General features: G+C 37.9%; 1 protein-coding gene across 1 annotated transcript in view; it reads right to left on the minus strand.

Annotated features, from left to right (window-relative positions):
- Positions 1-4,755: 4,755 nt before the first annotated feature.
- Positions 4,756-23,258, minus strand: part of ANKRD26 (ankyrin repeat domain containing 26) — a 93,020-nt gene continuing 74,517 nt past the window's right edge. The window contains exons 30-35 of the mRNA XM_060160453.1: positions 21,911-22,040; positions 15,898-16,188; positions 15,094-15,311; positions 13,478-13,706; positions 7,103-7,148; positions 4,756-5,924 (exon numbers count right to left, since the gene is read on the minus strand). Of these exons, the coding sequence (XP_060016436.1) occupies positions 5,788-5,924; positions 7,103-7,148; positions 13,478-13,706; positions 15,094-15,311; positions 15,898-16,188; positions 21,911-22,040 (1,051 nt within the window). The 3' untranslated portion in view covers positions 4,756-5,787. The remainder of the gene's footprint in view (positions 5,925-7,102; positions 7,149-13,477; positions 13,707-15,093; positions 15,312-15,897; positions 16,189-21,910; positions 22,041-23,258) is intronic.

The raw sequence follows: 23,258 nt of genomic DNA on the forward strand, positions 1-23,258 counted from the left end.
TTAGATGTTTCCATGAAGGTATTTAAATAGATATATATATTTAAATACAGTTTTGTATCCTACTTTTATAAACATCACATTTGGAGCACTTTACCATACCATTAAGTATTCTTTGAGGAAATGATTTTATTTATTTATTTATTTATTTGGTTGGTTGCACCAGGTCTTAGTTGCAGCAGGTGGGCTCCTTAGTTGAGGGACACAGGCTCCTTAGTTGTGGCATGCAAACTCTTAGTTACGGTGTGCATGTGGGATCTAGTTCCCTGACCAGGGATCGAACCCGGGCCCCCTGCATTGGGAGCACAGAGTCTTAACCACTGCGCCACCAGGGAAGTCCCCTCTGTGAAGGTGTATTTAAATGTGATTAGTATTTAAATCAGTAACTTTGAATAAAGCTGATTACCCTCCATAATGTCCATGAGCCTCATCCAATCAGTAGGTCTTAAGAGCAAAGACTGAGGTTCCCCAGAGTGGAATGAACTCTTTACAAGACTGAAGCATAGAAACCCTGCCTGAGTTTCCAGACTATTGTCCTGGGGATTCAGACTCAAGACTGCAACATCAGCTCTTCCCTGAATTTACAGCCTGCAGGCCCACCCTGCAGATTTCAGACCTGTTGACAGAGATAGATAGATATTGATAGATAGATAGATGATAGATGATAGATAGATAGATAGATAGATAGGTAATCCCATACTGTTTTTATTTCCCCTCTGGAGAACACTGACTAATAATTTTACTATATCCCAGCAGCAGGGCTATAGTTATGTTTCACTATATCCTGGCAACAGGGATATAGTTATGTTTATAATTATAGTAAAATATATTGTGGTAATCATCTCATAAGTCAAATCATTATGCTGTACACCTTAAAGTTATACAGTGCTTCATGTCCATTATATCTCAATAAAACTGGAAGGAACAAAAAAGAATTTCAATTCGGGAGACACAGATTCACTTAAAACTGAGTGTTCCGAGAGAGAGTCAGGGGCTTACAAAGAGAAAAGGCCACACGTTGACAAAAATGGCCTGATGAGAATTATGACTGACTCTGATACGAGTCAGGAAATACTTGTCCTTAAGGGATCACAAGTTATTTTAGGGTAGGGTCCAAAAAGTGGCTTGAGTTTCTGGCAGATGTTCTGGATGACTTCATTAGGACAATAAATGGTCAAAAGGTCAGATTCCATCCAGGCTGAGACTTGCATATGTCACACCCCTTAATGGCCTCCCAGCTCCACTTTAGAGAGCCCTCTTTAAGGAGCATTACCGACTCCGTTTTTATTTTTCTTTCACAAAAGGCAGTATGAAATTTGTCCCTGATTTCTGCTGAAGTGAACAGTTGTACAATACCATACAAAGCGAAGAACCTTCGTATTCTATTACAAGTTAATCACTGAGGGGATGTTGCCTATAAGCTTAAGTTATACACAATGGCCCATCTCTGGGAACCCTGCCTCCCAGGTAATGAGCATTAAGCTAAAGTACCTTTGTTTAGCTCCCAGGAAGCATGCTGACCAGGCCCACCTGTGAATGACTGCAGGGAGGAAGAAATTAACACATCCCCCCAGGAGGCTGATGGGAACCAGGAAGTATTTGACTTTACTCCCTCCCCTTTCAGTATAAAAGAAGCCTGAATTCTAACTCAGGCTAGACGGTTCTTTGAGACATGAGTCTGCCATCTTCTCAACCTGCCAGCTTTCCAAATAAGGTCGCTATTCCTTGCTCCAACAACTCGTCTCTCAATTTATTGGCCGGTCCTGCAGCAAGCAGTATGACTAACACAATGACCCCACCTCAGCTTGAAGGCATTCAGGTGAGCTTCAACTCACTGGCTAGTATTGTATGGATAACAGAGTTTGCCACAGATTCCTTCCTTGCAGGCGAGGCAAAGTCTGTGCCACTTGTAAGTTAGCATCGCTACCTGTACTAAGGTACCTGCTGTCAGGGAGAAAAGAAACCTTCCTCTATCCTTCTAGGTTCGTCTGGCTGGTCTCAGGATAAAATTGATGTGAGACAGATTAACAGGAGAAAAACAAAAAAAAGCTTACTAACATGTATACTTCCTGTACACACGGGAGAGACCCAGGAAAACTGAGTAACTCACCAGAATGACTAAAACCCTCCCCTTAAATACCATCTTCAGCTAAAGACAAAAGAGGATGTTATGGGTAGTGGTTTGGGACTACAAAGTGGAGGAAGGCAATTCACATGGAGATGGAAAAGCAAAGGTTTGGAACTCCCTGTAAATAACTGTAGTGCTCTTAACCGCACCTCGCCCATATTCCCTCTAGGTGTCTCTAGTGATGGCGGTCTTCCCGGACCAGGCCCTTTATCTAAACTCTTCAACAGTTAAGGGGGTGGTAAAAAGAAAGACCTTCCTGAGTCTTCCCACTTCTTAAAATTATTCAGCCTAAAATAATTTTCGTGCCAAAGAGACACGTTTGGGGGTGACAAATTTTGCTTCCCTACAGTGCCTTGGGCCAGGTAGCAAAGGTTAATATGGAAACACAAGGAGGAGCCACCTGCCTTCCCAAGGTAGTCCCTAATGGTTTGGGGGACTCGGCTAGATGCCTGAATCTGAGATTTAGGGGAGTTCAGCTGAGACCAACTTCTTTTGCTAAGTCAGGGTCCTGCTGATCGTAGCTCTGATTAAGTGTTGGCTAAGACAAACCCAAAGGATTTGGTGCCCACCAATTTCAAGTTTGGTTGGACTGGTTACAGTGGCCGATGTTGGGGCTAAAACTCCTTCCGGAATGAGGGGTGGAATTGTGGGGAAGCAAAACTTCCTGGGATTTCTCAGCGATCTTGTAAAAAGCCCTGGCCCTCTGAGACACTTTGTGCAGCATGAGATTCACATCTATAGCCATTTGTCTAGTTAATTGCTCTGATCTGAAAGGATTCATAAAGTCTCATCCCCCCCAGGAGGACCAAATAGTTACAGCTCTGAGTAGGTCCCCGAAGGTGCACCATCTCCCTAGAAATTCACATTTCAAGGAGGAATGAGGCCCAGAAACTTGGAGACTCCGGGTCTGGCTCCTGGAGAGATTTCATCAGCGGCAAAGCCCATTAGCTGTTCCCAGGAAATAAAAATAGAATCTCGGTAGTAAAATAAAGTCTAACCTTTTTTGCCTTTGTTCTTAGTCTGCTTTCGCTGGCTCACAGGGTGCTTCGCGCAGAGGCCTCGCACCCCGCACTTCAGACCCGAGTTCCTGGTGTGAAATTGCTGTGCCAATGTTCCAGCTGGGAGTGGGAGGACCGACCGTATGCAGGAACGCTGCACACAACACCCCCATTTAAGATGGCAGTGGCGGGCCACGTGGGCCCTGCGATGGGGAGCAGCTGCGCCTGCGCCTGCGCCTGCGCCTGCCCCGCGAGAACTCCACCCCCTCCCCTGCTGATGGGATCCCTGTGAAGCAGCCCCGCCCACAGCCTCTTGAGCAGGAGCTTGTGCCTTTCCAGTCTTTGATCAAAGAGTAAAGCTTTCCTTTGCTTCTGAACCCAACTCATTCTACTGGTGGGAGCGACACTGGGCAGAAGGACCCTTGTTGGGGTGGGTAACAGTTTTACTTACATACCAAAGGCCAGAGTGAGGAGGAGATGCTTCCCAGGAGAGGAGGACGTTTAACTCCCGCCCCTTCACAAGCAGCAGGGAAAACCAGTTTCCTCCCGCCCTTCACCTGCTGGCTTAGAACAACTGACCTGTTCTCGCCATGTTGCCCCAGGTGCAGGCCTGGGCGAGGGAGGAAGACCTGTGTATTTACTGTGAGATACTAATAAGAACTCTGTCTCCGATCACAATACGCTGTGCGTGCATTCAGGATAAAATTAAAGAGTATTAAAAGCCCAGCCAAAAGGAGAGTGTCTCAAAGAGGTCAGTTAGGCTGAATGCCAAGAGGAATGAGAAATTCAGTTAGACAAGGACTGGAAAGGTGACACTTTGATTCAGCGATGTGGAAGTCATCGGTAACTTCGGAGTAGTTTTGAGAGAATGGGGGAAGGAGAAGACAGCCTAGAGTGGGTGGGGACACAGGCAAATCTTTCAAGAAGTTTGTCGTGGGAAATGAGATTGCCTGGTACACATGAGAGGGAAAAAACAGGGTGAAAAGTTTACAGAGAGAGGAGATTTGAAATCGACATTGTGAAGAAAGAAGATGCAAATTAAATAAAAGTAGAATAATTTTCTTCAGCAGCACGTAGATGCCTGGGTGAAGGTAAGTGGGGAGAATGATAAGCAATCTCTTATAGAGTTCTGCCAACTAAGTACACTGAAAGGACAGAAGAAAACGGAATAAAGGATGTAAGTAAGAGTTACTAACATTTTAGCTCTTGGAATTGTTGGGAAGGAAAACACCTCCTCTACCCTCTTAGGTTCATTAATGGGGAATCTGCAAATTAAATTGACAAAAGCAGATTACCATGAGAAAAAAACATTTAACTGTGTATGACTACATGCAGGGGTTCACAAAGAAACGTGATTTGAGGGGCTGCCTACAACTGGGGGCTTATATACTACTTAAGTGACAGGGAGTAGGAGAAAGGCATCTTCTGAAAAACATGACTTCTTGGTGGGGGGAGGGAAGGGCACTTATGGGAGAACAAATGACGTTTAGGAAAGATAAATGTTACATTAGGAGAATATATGGGAGATATGGTAGTTTTATGAAAATGTCTGTTTGAGTCTGGTGCTTGGAACTTTTCTCTAATTTTAAGACTGTTTCCAAAAAGTAAGTAAGTAAATAAATAGAAAAGGTGAAAAGTCATAGGCAAATTTTATTTCTCCATGAGGAAAGATCTATGAATAAGTGTTTGAAGTTACATATACTAAGTTTTATGGCACTATAACAATTGTAATACATCAAACATTGACAATAAGGACTTCCCTCGTGGCGCAATGGTTAAGAATCCTCCTGCCAATGCAGGGAACACGGGCTCGCCCTGGTCCGGGAAGATCCCACATGCCATGGAGCAACTAAGCCTGTGCGCCACGACTACTGAGCCTGTGCTCTAGAGCCCGCATGCCACAACTACTGAAGCCTGCGCGCCTAGAGCCCAGGCTCCGCAACAAGAGGAGCCACAACGATGAGAAGCCCGTAGCCCCCGCTCGCCGCAACTAGAGAAAGTCCGTATGCGGCAACGAAGACCCAACAGTCAAAAATAAATAAATAGGGCTTCCCTGGTGGCGCAGTGGTTGAGAGTCCGCCTGCCGATGCAGGGGACACGGGTTCGTGCCCCGATCCGGGAGGATCCCACATGCTGCGGAGCGGCTGGGCCTGTGAGCCATGGCCGCTGAGCCTGCGCGTCCGGAGCCTGTGCTCCGCAGCGGGAGAGGCCACAGCGGTGAGAGGCCCGCGTACCGCAAGAAACAAAAACAAAAATAAATAAATAATATTTTTTTTAAAAACAAACATTGACAATAGCCATAGCAGCAGTATATCCAAATGATGTCTGTATAAATCTTTAGGTCTATATATAGTGATAAAATTGGAAATACAAACAAGCTATCAATCAACACCACTATATATTAATGACAAGTTTGGTTGTCTGGGTGCTGGTATCAGGGCTCAGTTTGAGTATGTAAAACTCAACAGTGTTTTGATTCACAAAATCTGCTTAAAAGTAAGTTAGATGCAGAGAAACATGGTTTAAAATACTATATAAATTTTCATCATACACATATAATACAAAAATATTTTCCTTTAATAAAGATTTTCACATCATGTTTAATGGGAAACAACTAAAATGTTATGCAAACAACCCAGTAGGGAAATTTTTACTATTTATCTTTTAGATCATATAATTTTTCTTCAAAATCTGTACATATTCTTGTGATGTTTTCAAAACTAGATCCTGATTTAGATTTGACTCATCAGTAGCTCCTAGAGGAGAAGCTCTATAGGATCCAGATTCACATTCAGCAGCAGCTGAAAAGAAAAAGAAAGGATTATATTCTTTACCTAAAATACTTGAGTTGACTAAATATAAGTTAGTAAAAAAAAAAGCTGAGACCTTTCTAAGCGTTCAGAAGAATGAAAAATATCTATACACGACATAACACAAAATACAAGATTACTATTATATAATTTGCCCGTGGTTGCACGATGAATTCATTGCTCTTGTGGCTGAGTATCAGAGCTTCTGATTTTCTCATTCTTCATTCATTTACTCAACAACCATCTGCTAAGGTGCTGTGACAAGCACTGAAATTACAAGATGAAGGTAACACAGTCCACCCTGAAAAATCATATACTATAAACTGGAAAAAAAACAGGCCATTTCCACACAGAGTCATAAATACTATGACAGGTATAAAAGAGGGTACAAGGAACACTCAGAAGTGACACCCAGCTTTGTGTCAATACTGTCAGCTTTTTGGTGGAGGTGGTATGTAAGTGGATACCTGAAGGACAAGGAAAAAGTACGGGAGATGGAGGGAAGAAGCACATACAAAGACTGAAGGTGAGGAAGAGCACCTGTGGGATTGTAAGCGGTCTATTTGACTAGATGCAGAGCAAAGGGGCAGAGGAAGGTAGTAAAGAGATAAGGCTGAATACTATGGCAGGACCCAAACTGATTTGGGTGTTTTTACTCCATGATATAAGGAATTTGGAATTTTTCCTGAGAGCAAAAGATAAACCAATGACAAAGTCAATGACAGGAAATTTTAATGTCAGCCACTAAGCGACAGCTACACAAACGTGGCTGCTTGAGTCTGGTTTTTTTGGCCTTAATCACTGCCAGAAACTTGAGAAGTTGATGAACCCCATGTTTCCTAATAGTGTCAGTGTGCAGGTTGACAGTTCCACAGGGATGGCAGAAGTAGAGGAAGGATACAGCCAGAAATAAAAAGAAATACATAGGCTTTTTGAGATTTTTTTTTAAAGCTATGGAACATGATGAATAAATGAGGAATCAGGATATCTTTCATTATGAATGTTCATGCTTTCACAGTTTTCATTAGATATGTATAAGAAAAGATATTTAGCCTATCAATAGTATCTGTCATCAAAACAATGGAAAGAGATGCCATTTACTACTGAATATTTACAGTTTATTTCCAAAATCAATGTCTAAATTTAATTCATAAATTTCGGCAACATACCTTTTTCTAGTTCTCTAGTTATATTTTTTTCCATCTCCTGCTGCATCTGAAATAAGTCAAATATTATTTATGTTTAAGTTAGACAAGAGACATTTTTGTAGGAATGATGTATAGCTTATGAAATGTGGCCTTTAAATAATACTTCTAGAGACTAGACCTAATTTGAGGATTGCTTAAATAGAAAAATAATCACATAAATAAAATAAAATAAATTCCTACTTATTTTGATTTTAGATAATAGAGAACATATATATGTAATGTTATTTAGATTAATCTGATAAAAAGTACAATAAATATCAGTCTATTGAATATACGTAATTTCAGAGGGTGATATTTGATCTTATTGGTACAAACAAGTTTAAACGATTCAAGTCATATATTACAATGAATGCATTACTTTGCAATTCTTAGAAAAATTGCTCTTTATAAAAGTTTAATCAGTTTTTTTTACTCTAATGGATTTTTCCTTAAAATGAGTTTTCCATTCTTACACTTCTATAAAACTAAAATTTTAAGGTATGTTCTATGGTAATAATTTTTCAACATAGAATCTTAAATACATAAAATGAAGAAAATGGTTCTGTTGTAATGTCATGTCAAAATTCTACTGGCAAAAAATTAAGTAAAGGTATTTTGCTGTCTATATTAGGACTAAAACATTTATTTCAGAAAATCTGCTTGAAGAAAGGAAAAGTAGAGGCTAGAGCCAGTTTTCAAACTCAGTTTCTGATTCATGACTTTCTAGAATTAGAAACAAGGAAAACAATACATAATTCTTTAACTGTAACTTTGTTTCCATTCTAGAAATTAGGGCCAACTTTTTGAAACATTTGACTAATTATAGTTATCTACTTAATTATGAAATGTGTGGGAACATTTCAAACTGTATTACAAGTGTCTCCACCTAGAGTGTTCTTTTAAAAATCTTTCTTATAAAAGGCACCCTCTCACTAAACAGGGTCTAAAATAGTATACTGAACATAATAAACACTGTGATGATAATGATAGCCAACGCCTTTGTAAATTTTAGGTGCGAAGACATATTTTTTGGCTAGCAGGTTTCCCAATATTTTCAGAGACTGTTTTCCATAACACTTTTCTGACAACAGCACTATAGAGAGGCCCTATAAAATGAATAATGTGACAACATTACTAGACAGGTTTTGTGAAATTAATAATTCATAACAGATGAAGGAAGAAGCCTTTACTGAAATGATTTTTTATTACCATTAATAAACACTGCAAAATGTAGGTCACGTTTTTACACGCGTTGAATTAGGGAATGACCCGTGTACGATTACTCTTTTCCCCCAAAAGCTCTTTTCCTCAATATGTACTTCCGAGACCCTCATGTTGATTTCTAGGTGAGGATCATGTTCAGCTGGAGGAAGTAGTTGGAAGTCGAACATGAATAAGGAGAACACACCTGCATTTTTCTTTAAACTTTTCCATTTAACAAAACCACAGAAAGGTGCGAAAATTATACACGGGAAAACAATATATCAGCAAGTTTTAATTCTAAAGATTTTTAGTTAGAAGGATTCTCTCACAACTGGTAGTTTCCAAACTATGTCCCATAGAAATGGAAAGTCCCACTGAGGACACTGCAGGATTGAAGGACAAAGAAGTCACAGCTTCAGGGTCTCCAGCCACTCCTTTAGCTAAAAAGCTCTATACAGTTTCATGCAAAAAAAAATTGTTTTTTGAAAAAGAAAGGGGTCTTCCCTGGTGGCGCAGTGGTTGAGAGTCCGCCTGTCGATGCAGGGGACGTGGGTTTGTGCCCCGGTCCGGGAAGATCCCACGTGCCGCGGAGCGGCTGGGCCTGTGAGCCATGGCCGCTGAGCCTGCGCGTCCGGAGCCTGTGCTCCGCAACGGAAGAGAGGCCACAACAGTGAGAGGCCCGCATACCGCAAAAAAAAAAAAAAAAAGAAAGGTTCTTTTCCTTGAAAAAAAATTTTTTAAGGTATGAGAGTCATTGATTTAGTCAAAGTCCCTAATTTTACAAAAGAGGTAACAAAGGCTCAGAGAGACTTTGTCACAAAGCCAACGGCCTTCTCACTGAGTCTAGAGAGAGTTCTACGCCAGCTACTTCCTCAGATTAAGAAAAAAAAACACATAGATTTTTAACTATAACTCAGAGAAAATGAATATGTAAAAGTTTGTCATGTAGCTCAATAACATTTGATGCATGAGACATGAAATAGTAGCTTTCTAACTAAATTATGTTTTAAAGGCATGAACAAGAATAAATTGTCATAACTCCTATTAGTAGCAGTCAATATATTTAATTTATAAAGCACAGATTTTTTTTTTTTAACCACAGGACAGGGAACTTGAAGGAGGAAATCTTTAGTTGAATCACACAGGCCAAAATTGAGGAGATTCTTCTTTAAAAGGATATTCGTTTCCTCCAAATAAAACTTGGTTTACCGAAAGGAGTCAACAAATGAACCACGTTGCGGGTTATTTACGGCAAAATTTAAAACACGAAACATTTCTCTTCACCATCTAGCATACTTCAATCTCTCATCATTAGTTTGTATGTACAAAAACCATGAGTGTAATCTCAATTAGAATTTAAATCCAGTCAGAAATTACAGGCTAATTCCTTGGCCTAAAGTTTCGACGTCAGGACTTACACTCCTACCCTCCTCACGAGAGGACGGGAGATTTACCCAATGGGTGAATTTGGGAGAAGGAACTAAGAAGTGCTTGCTTGCTTCCGAATCTCTTCTCTGAGAAGGTGTGTGTGCCCTCAGCACCGGGAACTGGGGTCTGCTCTCATGCCCGCAGTAAGCAGCCTGCCCTGGGGAGGGGTCAAGCATTTGCTTCCTCCCCTTAGGCCTAATTTGGGATGAAGTATCCCGAGGCCCACTGTGACTGCACACCTAAAGCACGTCCTCCAATTCGTTAGTTATGTGTCAGTAACAAAGCTCCTTAGTTGATCTCCAGCTGCTGACTCCCGCGTGCTGAACTCAGAAGGGGAAGAGAAGTGTCGTCTGCCACCTACCCACCACAGCTCCAACAAGGCAGAGGACCAGACGACACCGAGGCAACGTTTTCTTCTTCTTCCCTGACTCTATAATTAACGTACATTGTTCAAAACAACCCCCACTATAAAGTAGGGGAGAGGTGAAAGGAACATTTTAGAAAGAAACGTCGTGAAGCCAATAACAATATGAAGCACAACAAGTATGTGTTCGTTCACCCAACCGTAATGTATTACTGTTAAATTATATCTGAGACTGCAGGCTGGAAAATAATGTTGCACTCTCTTTTTAAGACCAATTTGATAAATATATACACACCACACACATACACACGCACACTCATTTCCAAAGTTAATTTATTTTCAGTAATTATTGATACTTTAAAAATTTGATATCACTCATTTTAAATGTCATGAAAATGGAATAAAATCAAGTCATTTAAACCACTTCCATTCATTATCCGATTGTAAACAGGCTAATGTATGAAGGAAATTATACTTGGCAATCTGTAGATATTAAGTACATGTATTTTGCTGCAGAGAGAACTGAGGAAGAATTTGTAGATCAAGGAGCTGAAAAACTAAGTACAGAAAAAAAGTGAATGAAAGAAAAAGAACTGTTAAGAAGTTGAACTATTACCTCTATCTTTCAAAAGATAAAATGCCTACTCATTTGTCCATGTGGACAAAATGAAGTGGGAACAAGAAGGATTATACTGATATAATAAACTGAGACAATCAACAAGTTTATTGCACTCTGCCTGTGCCTTATGAGAAACTAGCTTAACTACTGTGGTAATTTGATTAGAGTTAAAACTCAGAGTGGATAGGCGCTGCCTTGGTGATGTAAACAGGAGGCCTATTTTTTTAAAAGAAATGTGACTCAATATTCTGGTGAGACACAAAATGTTGTGTCATATAAAAAGTCAAAGTCTTAGGAATATTAATTGTTTTAGCTTCAGTGCATTTGTATGACCACATTTAGAAAGAGAGTTGCTAAACTGAATGGACATTTGAGCAATTTTTTAAATTACTTAAATAAATCATTAGAAAAATCTTGAAAGTGTCAGTAATGCACCAAAAGTCCAAAATCAGTCAATGTAAAATGTAGTCCTCCTACTTAAGACAGATTTAAAGGGCATTTATTAACTACTGTGGCCATGCATCGTGTTTGGCACACAAACACCTAAAAACTCTTGAACATAAAAAAATCTTTAAACCAGTGAAATTGTGTCTGTCATAAAATTGTCTGGAATAGATTTTTAAGTTTTCAGTTCTTGAAAAAATTCTATGTGCAAGAAAATCTAACAGTGACGTAGCTGTTTTGGTTAATGTTAACTTTTTGTATTTTATAATAATATAATTAAATAACACAATTGAAAAAAAACTGTAAAATTACTTCTGATATATAGGACAAAACATCCCAGAATTAACTAGAATGTGAAAACTGAGGGTAAAATTAGCAAGACAGATACGTAGTAATCTCCTACCCCCACAATGGTATCAACTGATAAGACTGAACTTCATGTACTGGTGAGGGAGGTAATAAATCTAAGCGTTAGGTACATGGAGAAAGCTTGCTGCTACAACCAGCGCAACTGAAACCACAGACCTAGAGTAGTACTTTGCTATAATTATTTTCCTTAAAGTTAGGGGAAAATGCTAAATAAGATAAAACTTCACAGTAGGAATAGTCCAAAATGTTAAAACCTTGCAAATAAAGGAGACTGATAAACAAATGCAATCCTAATGCCATTTTTAACATTTTACTTTGTAGAATCATAGCTAAAACCTTTAGAAGGCTATTGTTTTGTAATGTCCCATCCAAAAACCCAGCCCTTTCTATCATTTTAGACAGTACGTTAACACCTCTCATAGTATTATTTTATGTTTTCCTCGTAGAAATAATTATATTCCTAGCAATTCCAGAAGGCACCTTCTTTCTGTAAGTCTTACTAAGAATTATGTGAACAACAACTGTATAATAACTCTTCCGTGGCATTCTGTAGTGATTATGGAGACATGTCTTTGCATCTTGATAGAGTAAGTAGTGCTCTTCAATCTCTCTTATTAAAACCAGCACGATTTGGCAAAGACCCCACAAGGGAACTATGTATACCTAGTAACTACAACATTGAGTTTAAAATAAACTATTTTTCGGTTTATCTAGAATTACTAAAAAAATAAACACCTCTTTCCTCCAAAAAAATTAAAGGAAAAATTTCCTGCAGAAATTTTTCTCTCACATTGTTTCTGCATTCACACACTCTTTCATCTTCATCTTGTAAAATGATACATTGTCTGATTTTTTGGGTGACAACTCATGAGAACATTCTAAGTTTACATCATGCTTGGCAAGTGACAGAGGGCTTGACATGCATTCTCTTTTTGACCCTGGAGTCCAGTTTCACGGCTCTGAAGCACTTAGACCCAATTTAGCCACAGCACTGTCTAAGCAACCTTAGCCTTGCTCTTCTATGATTTGTTACGACGTGAAGCCAAAGGTTGAGACTTCATTTAACAAGGGCTACTTTTCTCTGCATCAAGAACATCATGAAAACACCATCAAAACCATAAACCCCTGTGCACTGAGTGAGATGGATATTTTAATAACAATGATACACAATGAAAACTAGTTGCAATTTAAAGACTCCCCATCATAGTCATCATTCATCCAGGTGATGGCAAGATAGAGAGATAAGTGGACTTCATTTTAAAAATTTAAATATTTGCTTTATTTACGTATTTAGAAATGTTCTACAATTGCTCAGCAGGACATTTTATAAAAATTCAATAAAAATGCTCTATGTAAAACAGCAGTTAAGGATGCACTCTCATGTATGAAAATGACAAAAAATTTTAACTTAAAAACAAAAATTAACCTATTTAGTGCTACAAGTCTATTTAATTCACAAAAAGGATTTATCTAGGATTCCTTTAAATAAAAAAAAAATCCATATATGGTTAAGTGTTTGGATGCCAATCATTCACTTATGCTTAGGGGTAGAAAAACTAGGGTGCAGCAAAACTTGAAAATGATTATGAACCATTGTCAAACTGAAATCAATTAGAAAGTATATCTTTGGTTATTAGGCAATAATATTTAATTTTTAAAATAGAATTTAACTGCAGTTTTTCAAGAAATTTAAAATTTGTCAGTTTAATTACATTTACTGAATAAAGTTAATGATAAATCTCTCTTGAAAATGAGAAATCCAGGGACTTTAAAAAAATCATAAAATTTCTGTCTCTTTATTAGCACAATTAATTATGGCTTTTACTTCGTGTGTGTAAGTCAAATAAACAATTCAGAATTTCACCAAATTAAAAACAAGAATTATTATCAGAAATCTGAAACCCAAGGAAAAAAGGATAATATCACTAACCTTGGTCAAGTAAATCTCCATGCTCTTATTTGAAGGGCGTGAACTTGAGGTAGAAATCTCTAAGTTTTCTCCTGGAGTAAGATTTCTATTGAGCACTAAACTATTATTAAGACTTCCTACACAAGGTGGCTCCAGGACTGGCCTCGTAGTAAGAGTGCTGAGTAAAGATCTGTTCTGCTGTTTCTCCACCAGTAGTTTGGTACTGATCTCTGCCAGCCTCTCATTAGTCCTGGGAAGATGGCAAAACACCAATTTCATTCATTTCATTTTTCCTAAATGATTTGCATTTTTTAAATTGCCATAATAGTAAATGGAATGTCCCATTAAACCACGTTTTAACACTGAAAATGGCTCAGAGCAGACCTACTATAAATAATTCTAGGTGTAAAATTGTTCCAAAGAAGTATATATGTGTCTGGGGGATCCTGAACTAACAAGTAAGTCAAAGTCGGGAGAGGAGAGAAATGGTGTCAGTGACGGAGACGGCTTAACAGGTGACGCTCGCTGCCTTCTGCGATGCCTGCACTTAGACACCCACCTTTAGTAAACTAGTTCAGGGATGAAAAAACAAACCATCCCTTAAAGACATTTTCAAGCATTTGCTTTCACCACCCCTGTATACACATTTCACTCATTACCTCAGAGAAATTAAGCATTCGGCACTGAGGAATGATCTAGTGCAGCCATCCCCAACCTTTTTGGCACCAGGGACCAGTTTCGTGGAAGACAACTTTTCCATGGATGGGGGTGTATGGGGGCTGTCAGGATGGTTCAGGCGGTAATGCGAGCGATGCGGGGGCGATGGGGGGCGGCAGGTGAAGCTTTGCTGGCTCGCCCACTGCTCACCTCCTGCTGTGTGGCCCGGTTCCTAACAGGCTGCGGACAGGTACCGGTAACACTGTTACTGAGGCACTGGGGGTGGGATCTGCCCTTGCGGTCTTCCACGCACCCCCTCACGCAGGCCACCGTGTTATTTTTAGACACTTCGTGAATTATACGGCCCTTCGCCCCTCTGTTACCTTCCCCTTATTTCACAAGCATGACTTTATGTAGAGTAGAAAACCTTCAAATACAGTAGTTTGTCTCAGGGCGCCCTCTAGCGATGATACCAAAGATCATAATCAAGAAAGTAAATTTACCAAATGCTAAAATGTGACGCTTTGTGTTTAAGCTGTAATCTTCCAAAAAATAATTAAACTCGTTAATATTTCTATTTACGGGAATTCCAACAAGAAATTTTATTTAAACTACAAAGTTTCAAAAATACTTAGCTTAAAGACTAAATCAGGTTAACTATTGGGTTGGCCAAAAAGTTTGTTTGGGTTTTTCCAGTAACATCTTACGGGAAAACACAAACGAACTTTTTGGCCAACCCAATATATGAAAATATAAAAAATAAAGTTATGTAAAACCAACAAAAAGGTGGGGAGGTGCAAACTGGACTAACATTTTAAAGGTGACTTCACTTACTAACATCATTTTCCAAAGTTATACTATCTAGTTAGCTTTCACTTCCTACTAATCTCATGAACCTGGCTCAATAAAAATTATGCTTTAGAGGCAAATTAATGAGCTAAATTTAAATTTATTTTCTATGATTCTATGTTTTGACTTACTTGTTCAGTTTATTTGCCAATGACTTTCTAACTTTTAGTTCTTCGAGGTAGAGTTGCTTATATTTTTCCAATTCTGTTTTATTAGAATCTTCTTGAAAAGCTTTCATTTTGGAGAGTTCAGATTCCAGATCTTTAATTCTGAGTTCCATCTGACTTCTTACTGAAGCATTATTATTCTCTCTTAACTGCTCTAAGTTTTCTTGAGATGCTGCTTGTGTCTAAAGTAAAATAAAAAGATACATGTTTAAAATAATTATAACCTGAATAATTATAGTATATTTGTGCCCTTTAGTTTTGCGTCAATGATTCAGAGAGCAATTTTAAATGTGAAAAAAAAAGCTGAACTTTAAAAATATTTATCATCAATGTAAACTGACTTAAATCCTAATTATAAAATTAAAGTTGGATCATTCTTATATTTGTACTCATGTAATCTGATAATTCAAAGAATAATAGGATCAATTTAAAAATTTTTAAATTGAACAATACAACTAGGAATAATCCAAGAGTATGGTACAATTTCTAAATCACAATATTTTCTTTTCATCCTAATAGTTTTGTTTTATACCAGTTGGTCTTAAAAATAAAATGATTCTCTAGTGAGAATCGTTCTGAAAGATCAATTTAGTGAGAATAATGGTGGAAACCGAAATATTTAAAGGGAGAAACAAATGCCACCTTCCTTCCAGGAATTTACAAAACAAACTGCTATAAGGGAAGTAGAAGAAACACATAAAATGTATACATCCGAAATGTAATTTATAGTGAAGTGAATTAAAGCACATTACAGATCAAAAAATTAACCTGTAAAAATAGGTTGACTTCTTTTAATTTTTCTATTATATCCTGTCTTGCTCTTTCTTCAATCTCCCGTTTATACTGCTCTACTTGACTGTGTTCTATCATATTCATATCTATATGACTTCTGAGGTTCACTACTTCTTGTTCCAACTTCTTTTTATTCTTCTCTAGTTTTTCACATTTCTTTTGCATTACTTTCATAGATAATAACTCCTGTTGAAGAACTTGATTTTTTGCACCCAGATGTAGACATTTTGAAGATGCAGTTTCCAGTTCTGCTGTAAGGTCATCAATCTGCATGAATAAAATAAAATCGTTTGGTAATTAGGGACGTAGACTGAGAATAGCCTAACTCAAAACCAGTATCAACTTTTAAAATAAATTCAGTTACAATAAAATGGTGTCTATATTGTAGCATGTAGGACCTTCAATTACTAAGAAAATGAAGAAAAACGTTCAAACCACCAAGAGCCACAAATATATATCCTTTACTGTCATCATTGTTACACAACATTTGCATTTGATTTTATACTCTTTTATTCTTCTATTGTTTCATGTCTTTCCTCCATAAAATGACTATAAGTCACCTCTTAGTAGAAAGTCTCTTACTCCTTCCCCACCCTCATCTTAACCCTCCATGATTTTTAAAGTTTTAGGGATATCATATTGAGTTATTTAGGGCTGAATTAATAAATGCCTCCCAAAATAAGACTCTGAAAATCAGACTCTAATGAGTCTTGTAAATATGGCTTCTAATACCATAAGCCTTTTTTCTGAACTACAAATATTTTATGCTAATGTGAATTGCATTCCAAGGAGAAATGCTTCACAGGGTTAAGAAGAAATCACATCTCCCAGTGTAATAGTTTAGCGAGATGATCCATACATTTTTCTGAACGAAAAAGTGCCATTAATTCTTGTAATGCTTTGTTACTTTCTACAGAATAAGAGAACATACTAAACAAAACAAACAAAAAAACTTGCTGGAATTTCAACGACACTGAGTTGGGAAGAACTTCCCTTTAGACAGAATGATTATTTGGTAAGACAAGGTCAAGTGGATGTGGTAGTTTTAAAACATGTCTACAAATTCTTTGACACTTAATCTCACGAAATTCCCAGGGCTTCGTAAGACTGTTAATGGAAGCCTGACGGCCCTTGAAGAGGCTGAAGGTGACAGCTTCTAGGCAAGGGAAGAAAATGACACTGCAACCTGGAGGAAGGGGGACTCTAGCTACAAAGCAGCTGAAAGTAAAATTGATGAGAGGGATAAGCTAAAAAAAAAAAAAGACTATTAAATATAAAGGATCCAGGACTCATTGGGTTCAAATATCTGTATCCCATTTACAGCATCTCCACATGCCCAAATAATGCTAAAACAGAGAAATAGGTTCTGGGCTAAGATAGGATTTAGGGTGCTGCCAGGAAAACATGGTCTAAAGATAAAGCCAAGACTGTAGGACCCTTTATTAACACCCTGGAAAGACTTAAGTTGGTGCCTCAAATTCCTTTAAGGATCTTAAAAAAAGCATAAGAATTTTAAAGGCATCATCCTACAAAGTTTCCCGTCCTACAACAGCTTCACAAGAAGCCCAAGGGGAAGAGCTTATCTCAAAAAGATTTGGGAGGGTAGCTTTTCCAATGGCATGAACCCCAATAAAATTCACAGGACACTCAAAGCTTTAAAGAGAACTGTGGTAGCAAAAACACTGCTTGCTAGCTTGGATTAACAGAGACCAAGACAGTACAAAATGAGAAGAGGCCTTTGGGATTTTCTTAGAAGTTCTGTAAGTCCCCCTTCCTCCAGGTTTCAGTGCAATTTTCTTCCCTTGCTGGCTTGAGAAACACTACTCAGCTGCAAACACAGGTCATTTCTTACGAAAAGGACAGAACAAAGAGCTCAGAGGGTACAGCAAAGGAGAATCACTTCCATGGTCGGGACTAAGTCCTAACCAAAGAGCTGGCAGCGGGTATCAGGCTGTATTTCAGAACTGCTATGGACCAGCATGTCTTCCATTTTCCATTTCTGAATGGGAGCGTCTTTAGCAGTTTAACAGAATGTTGGGTATGTGGGTGGCAGAAAATTTGTCCCTTTAGCTCTCAAGTCTTAGTACTGAGAGGATTGGTACTCAAGGGGCTATACTCTAGAAACCACACCCAGGAGCCTCATCCCCATCCGTACCTGGTGAAAGATGGTAAGATCCTGGACTCAAGCCTGAGCCTGACACCATAACAATTGAGATTTGTGGGGGAACTGAGTAGGGATAAGTGTATTCTTCATGTGGAAGGAATATAAAAAATTGTGGCCAGTGGGTAGATTATGCTGGTTTTTAAATGTATCCATGAGTTTTTTAAAAAATTTATTCCTTAAAAAAGGTAGACTATGGGCCAAGCATAAGAGACTTATTCCTAATGAACAGAATATGGTGAAAGAGATGCTGTGTGAATTGCAAGGCGAGGTTAGACAAGGCAACACAGCTTCTGCCTGGCTCTTAACCTTGGAACCCAGCCCCATGTTGTGAGAAGCTCAGGCCACAAAGAGAGCCTCGGTGTTCAGGGTTGGTGTTCCAACTGAGGGGAAGAGAGGCCAGCTCTCCTGGCTATGCTTTTCCTAAGTATAGATTGTGAACAAAATAAACGTTGCTTATTTAAGCTACTAAACTTTGAGGAGATTTTTAGGAAAAAAAGATAGAAAAGTGGATTAAAAAAAGAGATAATAAGAAACATAACTTTGACACAGTAGAAATTGGTTTCCTATAAACTGGAATCTAATAAATGTTGAGATTAATTTAAAATGACAAACAGTGCTGATGAGAAGCAGCAGATAACTAGAAGAAAGACCTAAGAACTATTCAGGAGGAAGTTTTTGGCAGGTTCCCTTCACTTACAATTCCTTACAGATAGGCAGGTATGCCTCTTCAGAATTTCCCCTCAAGTTTGAAGATAAGGAAGGTTGGTAAGCAAGGAGACATATGAAGTATAATAGTTGAAAAACAACTAGAAATCGTCAGTTTAATTACCAAAATCAGACTTTTTTACCTCATCTCAATTAACTGAAATTCTAAGGGATAGGCAGCTTTGAATATTTATTAATCTAGGACTCAATCTTCATTGTCCTTTCCTCAGAGAGGAAATAAAACATCATGGAAGCATTTTTAATCTTCTCAGTAGTAAAACAAATGCAGTGTCCTTTGGCAGTATATAATTAAATACAATTTTTCCTTTACCTTACTTAAAGCTTGTTTGTCAGGGAAGGTAGGACTATCTCATTTTTACACTGTACCACAGTGCTTCTCTATATCACACAAACTGGCTTTGAAATTTTGAAATTCAAATTACTAATCTATTATTTGTCCCAGATAAATTGATTATTACCTTTTTTAAAAAAATTGATTTTATTTATTTTTGGCTATGTTGGGTCTTCGTTGCTGCGCACAGGCTTTCTCTAGTTAACAGCGAGCAGGGGCTACTCTTCGTTGAGGTGCACAGGCTTCTCATTACAGTGGCTTCTCTTGTTGTGGAACACGGGCTCTAGGTGCATGGGCTTCAATAGTTGTGGCACACAGGTTCCATAGTTGTGGCTTGCGGGCTCTAGAGTGCAGGCTCAGTAGTTGTGGCGCATGGGCTTAGTTGCTCCATGGCATGTGGGATCTTCCCGGACCAGGGCTCGAACCATTGTCCCCTGCATTGGCGGGCAGATTCTTAACCACTGCACCACCAGGGAAGCCCTACCTGGTTTTTAACAGCTATACTCTTAAAATTTTTTCTTTGGATGGGATGAAATAGTTATTCTATTCATTATGTGTAAAGCTATAAAGTACAGCTATGCATCTCTTTCTTTTTAAATAAAAGAAGGTAGATACAGGGAACTGTGGTTTCTGAGAATTCAGGATCTATGTCAAGAACAAGATCAGCACGAGTGTTATACACAAGAAACACATCAAAAGATGAATTAATTGTGAATTGCAACATGATGGCTTAGAGAGACTTCCAATGAGGAAAGCTGACAGCCCAGACTTAATCTCCTCCTAGATGGTGAAACCTGTGGATGAGTCTATGAATTATAATGAGCTAAACATAATGAAGCAGATAGCAGACTAAATCAGCAGATCTCGTGACCAAGATTTGATGGAAACTGGAGTGAAGTGGGAGGCATTGGGTGAGAGACTAAAGGTCTGAATGGAGGGAGAAAAAAAGGAATGGACTTTACCTTTGTAAACCTACTTCCCATGATGTCATGGGGTCAGTGAGGCATAAGCTGGCCACAGCCTCCTTCAAGAGGCAAAAAACCTCCACGGAAGTAGAGTTAAAGACATTCCACTACACTGACTTTTTATTATTACATAAAACAACTGGTAATATGCAAGATGACTAAGAAAGAATTCTCATAAAATCTGACTTGGTACTGGCATAGGACAGACATATAGATCAATGCATTACCATTGAGGATCTAAAAGGAAAGCCCCCCATTTATGGCCAACTGATTTTAAGAGTGCCAAATAATTGAATGAGACAAGAAGAGTCTTTTTAACAAATGGTACTGGGACAACAGAATATCCACATACAAAAGAATAAAATTAGACCTCTACCTCATACCATATGTAGAAATTAACTCAATATGCAAGAGCTAAAACTACAGAATTCTTAGAAGAAAACACAGGTGTTTATCTTCATGACTGGATTTGGCAATTCTTAGATATGACACCAAAAGACAAAAATCGACCAACTGAACTTCATCAGTATTAAAGACTTCCGTGGTTTGAAGGACACCATCAAGAAGGGGAAAGGGCAAGCTCCTGAATGAGAGAAAATACTTGAAAATCCTATATCCGATCGAAGATTTGTATCTAGGATACAAAAAGAACTCTTGCAATTCAATAATAAAAAGACAATCCAACTTAAAAATGGGCAAAAACTTGAATAGACAGTTCTTCAAAGAAGATACACAAATAGACAATAAGCACATGAAAAGTGCCTCAACATTATTAGTCATCAGCAAAACGCAAATCAAAACCACAATGAGATGCCACTTCACACCTACTAGGATGGCTATAATCAGAAAGACAGGTAATGACAAGTGTTGACGGGCATGTAGAGAAATTGGAATGCTTACACACTTTGGATAAAAATGTAAAATGGGGCAGCCACTCTGGAAAACAGTACAGCAGTTCCTCAAAAGGTTAAACAGAGTTACCATACGATACAGCAATTCCATTCATAAGTATATTCCAAAAAGAAATGAAAAAAATATGTTCACACCGAACCTTGGACATGAATGTTCACAGCAGCATTATTAACAATAGCCAAAAAGGTGGAAACAACCCAAAGGTCCATCAACTGATGAATGGATAAATAAAACGTGGTATGTCCATACAAATGAATATTATTCAGCAATAAAAAGAAATGAAGTATTGATCCACGCTACAAAACAGATGTACCTTAAAAATATTATGCTGAATGAAAGAAGGCAGTCACAAAGGACCCCATATTCTGTGCTTCCACTGACATGAAATATCCAAAATAGGCAAATCTATAGAAACAGGGAGTACGGTCGTGGTACTAGGGCTGGGAAGATGAGGAAGGGAAAACTGGCACAGGGTGATGGCTAAAAAGTATAGGGTTGCTTTATAGGGTGATGAAAATGGTCTAAAATTGATTGTGGTGGTAACTGTGTAACTTTTTGAATATACTAAAAGTCACTGAATTGTACAGTTTAAATGAGTGAACTACACGGTATGTTCATTATATTTCAATAAAGCTGTCACCAAAAAATAATGGATGCTTTGGGGTAATGGTGTGCTGCTCAGCTTCAGATCACTAGCCATGGTTCAAGACACAGACAGTCAACAGTGTGTCCTTTTTATGGAAACATGATATAGGAAAAAGCTGTCTTTTTTACTGGTATCAAATCTAAAACATGAAGAGACAAATCTGCGTTTCACTGCTCAAAGCATGGAGTGATTTATATTTCCCCAAATTAAGTGACTTTTGGGTCCCAAAACTGATTAAAAATTACCTTATGTTTTAGCATATTAATCTGAATATCCATTTCAATTTGATTGATTTTTAAATCTCCATGGAAACTAAGCTCTCCATTTTCATATTCATTTAACTTGCTTCTTGGCATTTTTAAGAGTTTCTTAAGTCTGTAGAAATGCATAGAATGAGTAAGTCAAGTTCTTTAAGAGTAGATAATTAATAATTATTTAAACAGATATACGTTCTATCATATAAAATAAATGCTATAAATTATAATTCTTTCTCATATGTTCTAATCCAATATTGTTTGAAAGCATAATGACTAAATTATAATCTTAGGTAAATAATATGAAGAAAAATTTTATGACACACGCAAAGTAAAGAGTTAATATAGTGTGTGTATATATATATTATACAGTTCTTATAAGTAAGCTGTTATTAGTATCCATTTTTAGTATGTTAATATGAAATATTAACTTATTATTAAATACTAGTTATAAACCAGAGATCAGTGTCCAAGTTGAAGAAGAAAAGCATATCATATATGAATGTTTTGAAAAGACACAAAAAGACATTTTGGTACTTACTGACCACAGCCTCTACAAGAAGCAAAGAAAGAACACACAAAAAACATCGACACTCACTCAAAATAGAAAAGGAAACAAGAAAGAAAAATCTTTGGAGTCTGAGTTGACAGGGAAGAAAACCAGGCTGAGCTGCATAAAAAAGGAAATCAGCAGAGAGAGAATGTGTACCAGTCTCTTCAAGCTGTTTTAAGAGATCTAGAAATCTTGCCCAGCACAATGTTAACAAAATGCCAAACAATGTAGAGAAAATTAAATGAGAGAAAAATACTAATGAGAATCAGGGAAGAACCATAAGTATAATACCAAAATCCACAGATGCTCAAGTCCTCCTAAGCACATACTCCTGTATACTTTAAATCATCTCTAGATCACTTATAATACCTAATACAAGGTAAATGCTATGGAAATAGTTATAAATACAATGTAAATAAATGCTATGGAAATAGCTGCCACCTGAGGCCAATCCAAGTTTTGCTTTTTGGAACTTTCTGGAATTTTTTTCCCCCTGAATACTTTCAATCTGAAGTTGGTTGAATCTGTGGATGCTGAGGGCTAACTATGCTCAGCAAATAACCAGAAAGGAAGCCATGTGGAGGCATCACAGACATTGGGAAACACTCTATTTTTTTTTTTTTTCATCTGAGTGGTCAAAACATGATCACTAATGTTATTATTCTTTAAGTCATACATATGTTTTTGTATGTATATTCTAGAACTAAACTTTTAGAGCAGAAAGAAAATATAAGCAAAATCAAGGTAGTTTTTGATGTTGTTAAACAGTGACACAGATAGGTTTTT

The sequence above is a fragment of the Lagenorhynchus albirostris genome, chromosome 1 (genome assembly GCF_949774975.1).
Source record: "Lagenorhynchus albirostris chromosome 1, mLagAlb1.1, whole genome shotgun sequence".
Lineage (NCBI taxonomy): Eukaryota > Metazoa > Chordata > Mammalia > Artiodactyla > Delphinidae > Lagenorhynchus > Lagenorhynchus albirostris.